Source organism: Fukomys damarensis, unplaced genomic scaffold (genome assembly GCF_012274545.1).
Source record: "Fukomys damarensis isolate Sample0158 unplaced genomic scaffold, DMR_v1.0_HiC HiC_scaffold_19, whole genome shotgun sequence".
Taxonomy (NCBI): Eukaryota; Metazoa; Chordata; class Mammalia; order Rodentia; family Bathyergidae; genus Fukomys; species Fukomys damarensis.
This window is the reverse complement of record NW_022900931.1, coordinates 64846769-64851664: the sequence shown is the minus strand read 5'-3', so window position 1 is coordinate 64851664 and position 4896 is coordinate 64846769. Positions and strand designations below refer to the sequence as shown.

Here is a 4896-nt window from a genome sequence, read left to right as displayed (position 1 = left end):
ACTGGGAGAAGAGTTGGGGGCTGAGAGGGCAGACGGGGCTGGAGGTGACAGGCCTGGAGTCTTAGTGGCTCATTTAGGAGGCAGATCCTGTTTGAATGAGAAAACCAAACCTGGAGACTTCGGCAAAAGCTGTGACAGCCAGGCCTCATGCTTGGCACTAGGGTTGGGGGCCAGGACCTATGTGGCCCAGGACAGATCCCGAAAACACAGTGCTTCTAGGTTAAGAACTCTTTATTTCCATGTGGTGCTGGGGGTGAGGCCTGGAGAGTCTATGCAGGGCTCCCACCCCCACCTCTATAGCTGCTGGGAGGGCCTGAGGATGTACAGGAAGTGGGTCTTGCGGGCAGGCAGCCTGGAGTAGGAGTCCTGGGTCCCATCTTCAAGGACACCTTCGTGGGTCCCCTCTCGGAGCCCATCCCGGATGGCCTGCAGGCGGTGTTTCTTCTCGCTTAGCCAGCTACCGTCCTCTCGAGCATCCTGGTGCGACTTCCTCTGTGGCATCTTAATGATCCAGAAGGCCACGTGGTGTTGGCCTTCTGGGTGGAAGCTGCCCATGGCTCTTCCGGTGGACACTGGGGCTTCCTTGGGAGCCTGGGGAGGACAAGGGGTGAGATTTGCTCACACTCCACAGAGCACACCCAACACTCGGCTCACCCCACTTTACAGCTGCCAGGGAGCTGCTTTGGGGGTTCAAAAGCTCTCCGAGGTTTACAAAGTACTGGATTTGCAAATACTTCAGAATTAAAGACACTGAGATTTATAGAATACTTTGGGATTGAAAATATGTTTGGGGATCTCAAAAGGGAGGTAAACAGAGAACTTTAGGGTTTATAATGACTTTTGGGTTACAAAACACTTTAGGATAAAACACTCTTTGAGGTTTAGAAGGCAGTTTGAAATATACAAAAGGATTTGGGATTGAAAGCTCTTGGGTTTACCAAAGACTCACAACCGTAAATGCATTGTAGGATCTTTGATTGAATCCTTGATCAAAAATGAAACCAGCTTTAAGGACAGCTTTAAGTGGGGGATTTGATGGGGGACTGAACGTCCTTCTGTTCCTCACTACTCAAAGTGCAAGGCACGAAAATTAGTGCGTCACCTGCTCTGCCCACTGTCAGCACTTAACAAACTGGGGTCTGAGAAGCCCTGTGGGAGAGATTGTTATCCTGTCCAAAGTTGTTGGAGACCTCAGTTTGTGTTATTGCAGATTTCATTACTTGGGATGAAATCTTCCTTTCGGCCCTAATCTAACAGTGTGTCCTCATGGAGAAAGAAAGTTTGCTCAAAAGAAAAAAAATAAAAGGGGAGGATGACGGGCAAAGGCGCAGGCAGAGATCAGAGATCAGAGAGACAAGCCAAGGGATGCCAAAGAGGGCCGGCAAAACTTCGGAAGCCACGGGAGAGGCAGAGATTCTCCCTCACAGTCCTCAGAAGGAGCCACAAGCTGGGCAGGTGGTGCACACCTGTGATCTCAGTACTCCGAGAGGCTGAGGCAGGAGGACTGCAAATTCCAGACCAGCTTGGGCAACTTAGTGAGGCCCTGCCTCAAAATAAAAAAATTAAAAATGGGTTGGGGGTATAGCTCTGTATAATAAATATGCAGACTTGATCCCCAGTACTGAAAAAAACAAAAAAAGGAGCCACGACTGCTGATATCTTGATCTTGAATGCTTAAGTTCTAGACATACAATAAATTTCCATCATTTCTGCCACCAAATTGGTGGTCTTTTGTTACAGCACCCCTAATAAGGTAATACAGAAGTAAGTTTGATAACATTAATATTCTTGGCCATAAAAGTGGTACTTAGGTCACAAGGGAGGATATTCTATTCTTAGAAGATCATGTGGAAGAAATTAGGGGTGAAATATCTTGATGTCAGCAATGTATTACAGTTCAGATATAAAGCTATGTATATATTATATATAATATATTAAAATATATATTATTTATCTTGTTTGTTTTTGTTTGCAATTTTTTTTGGTACGGGGGATCGAACTCGGGTCCTTGAGCTTGTGAGGCAGGTGGCAGAACCTCTAAGCTAAATAAAAACCGGGTTGTTTTTTTTTTTTTTTTTTTTGAGACATGATTGTGCTATGTAGCCCAGGCTGGCCTTGAATTCACAGCAATCCTCCTGCCTCAGCCTCCCAAATTCTGGGATGATAGGCATGGGCCACCATACACAGCATAAGCTTATTTGTTGTTTGTTTTTTGAGACAAAGTCTCACTATGTTGTTCAAGCTGTCCTTGACCTGTAGCAGTCCTCCTGCCTCAGCCTCCTGAGACCTGAAACTACAAGTGTGTGCTACCACACCTGGCCCCCCAAAACACATTTTGTTCTTGATGTGGTGGCACACAATTATAATCCCAGCACTCTGGGAGACTAAGGCAGGAGGACTGCAAGTTTGATCCAAGCCTGGGAAGCTTAGGAAAGACTTTGCCTGAAAATAAAAGAAGAAAAAAGAAAAAAATTAAAAGGGCTGGGGATATACCTCAGTTCAAAAGTCCAGGGTTAAAGCTCACATTTTGAAGTTTCCAAGGGAGAAGTTTAACAAGCACTTTGTGGTAGATTTTTTAAGTGATGGGGGAGAACACATACTACGTATTTTGAGGTTTATGGGGTGGAGCTTACAAAGTCCTTGCAATTAAAAGCACATTTTAGTCTACAGAACACTTGGAGCTCACAAAACCCTCTGTGCTTTACTCAACAGTTGATGATGGATATATTCTGAGGTTGTGAACCTCATCTCTGGGCTGGTTTGTCCCTTCTGACAGAGGACAAAACTGAGGCCTAGAAAAAGGAAATTGCACTCAGGAGGCTCCATTCCTCTCCCCTCCTCCTACATAATGCAAAATGCTGGGGTCTGGGCCCCACGGGTTGGGCCACGTCCTAACCTTAGGGTGACGTTCCAGGCTTCCCTCTGGCTCCACGGAGGCCACCACTTTCTCGGAGATGAGCACCTCTCCTGTCTTGTTGTCAGTCACCTGTGAGGACAGGGCAAGAAAACGAAAACAAAGCTACTGGGCTGCAGAGCTCCCCTTCTTCATGGGACCGCAGCATGAAGGGCGCTGGGGAGTCTGCAGGCCAGGGTTCCCGGAGGAGGCACCATGTCGATCTGGAGGTGGCTGGAGAGGGTCTTGTTCCCCAGCCGGCGCTTCTGATTCTTCTCTTGATGGAAGTCTGTGGGGCGGCCCCGGAAATCCACAGGGGCGGAGAAGCGGCCCAGATCCCGCAGCAGGTCATCCTGGGGTCAGAGAGGTGACCAGTGAGCTACTGGACCTCATCTCCTGGGGTGCCCGGGCCTCGCCCACGTTCCTCCCACCCCCAAGGCGTATCTGCCCGGCCTCTGCCGCAGTCCCCCAGCCTAACTCCCTGTCGCTCATTCTTCCCTTCTCTCCTCATCGGTCCTCCTTGCCTCTTCCTCTCTTCTGCTGCCCCGTCTCTCTCTCTGCCTCTTCCTCCTTTGCCATCACTTACTTTCAGGAAGAGTCGACTGAAGCTTTGGAGAAGTTTCTGGAGGCCTAGGAAATCCGAAGAGCTTTCTTGGGCGTCATCGTGGCCCATGGGGGCCGCTAACGAGGCGGGCAGCAGGGCGCAGGGGAGCAATAGCAGCGGGACCAGCGGATGCCACATGGCCGGCGGCTGGAAGGCTGTGCGGAGGAGGCGGTCAGGCCCTCGTCCCACAGCCCGCCCCGTGACACCCCAGTCCCACCCCTGGCCCGGCTCTGCCCTCGTCCGTACAACTCCCCACACCGCATTCAAGGCACCTCTCTTCCATTCCCTCCCCTTACATACTTCGTAGGCCGCCCTCTTCCCGAATCTCTTTTGGGTTCAGCCTCACACGCCGATCTTAGGCCTCACCTTTGCCGACTCCCTGGCCCTTCCGAGCTCCGCCCTTATGTTAGACCACAGGCCAGTCGCTGGACTCCCCGACTCCCGACTCCCTACTCCAAGGAGGACTGTTACAGTCCTCACAGTTCGGTTTTCAACCCACGCGGGACGCCTGGAGCGTTATTGGCAGCCACACCCCCACTGTTTAACCACGCCCATCTGCTGACCTCACCTAGGAGTCTGGGCCTGTTTCATAGCCACGCCCCAGCAAAGTTGAACCACGCCTCCATCCTTCCATAAAAACAAATCACAGCCCAGCTTTCTTCCTTGGCCACGCCTCCTTCAACTGACCACTCCCCTTCTGGGTAACCTCAGTCTTGGTGACCCAGTACACTATCGCCAGCGTGCTCTGATCTGGCCCTCAGTTCTAGTTCTACGGAGATCGCAGACAGCCACCCTCCTTGATTTAAAGCCACGCCCCTCTCTTTAGAACACGCCCCTAAACCTGAGTCAAGCCTGTGTCCCAGCCCCAACCCCCGGTTTCATTCCTAGCCTCCCTGTGCCCCTGAAAATCCAGAATCCAAGCAGTCATTCTAGTCGCAGACTCTTGAGAGTTTTTATTTTCTTTTTTTTGCACTGGAGATTGAGACCAGGACCTTCACACTGAACTATATTCCCAGCCCATTTTTTATTTTTTGAGGTCTCTCACCAAATTAATAAATTGCTCAGGATGAGTTCGGATCTGGCATCCTCTGCCTCAGCCTCCCAGAAGTGCTGGGATTACAGGAGTGCAGCCCCCCCACCCGGCTCCTTCAGTTTTATGTCCACTTCTGAGCCTTTCTTTGTGTCCCTTCTTTTCCTGTTCCAGCTCCACTTAAAAAGCCTGCTTTCGCGCTGGTGGTGTATCTCAGTGAGGCCATGCCTGCCTGGCAATCGCAGGTCCTGGGTTTGATCCTCGGTACTCCAAAACAACGCCCCCAGCTTTCTCCAGAAGTTTCATCTTCCAAGGCTCCAGACTCCCTCTCAAGACCTAGAATCCAGTTGGTAGCCCCTGGTGGTGGGA

At 50.7% G+C, this 4896-nt stretch overlaps 1 protein-coding gene across 1 annotated transcript; it reads right to left on the bottom strand.

Moving 5' to 3' along the window:
- Positions 1-219: 219 nt before the first annotated feature.
- On the bottom strand, positions 220-4025 carry Dkkl1 (dickkopf like acrosomal protein 1). Its single transcript, XM_010640732.2, has 5 exons — positions 3864-4025; positions 3480-3652; positions 3109-3246; positions 2897-2986; positions 220-591 (listed from the first exon to the last, which is right to left on the bottom strand). Exons 2-5 carry the CDS (start codon positions 3633-3635, stop codon positions 295-297), a joined length of 681 nt encoding a protein of 226 aa, XP_010639034.1. The 5' UTR covers positions 3636-3652; positions 3864-4025; the 3' UTR covers positions 220-294.
- Positions 4026-4896: the final 871 nt, after the last annotated feature.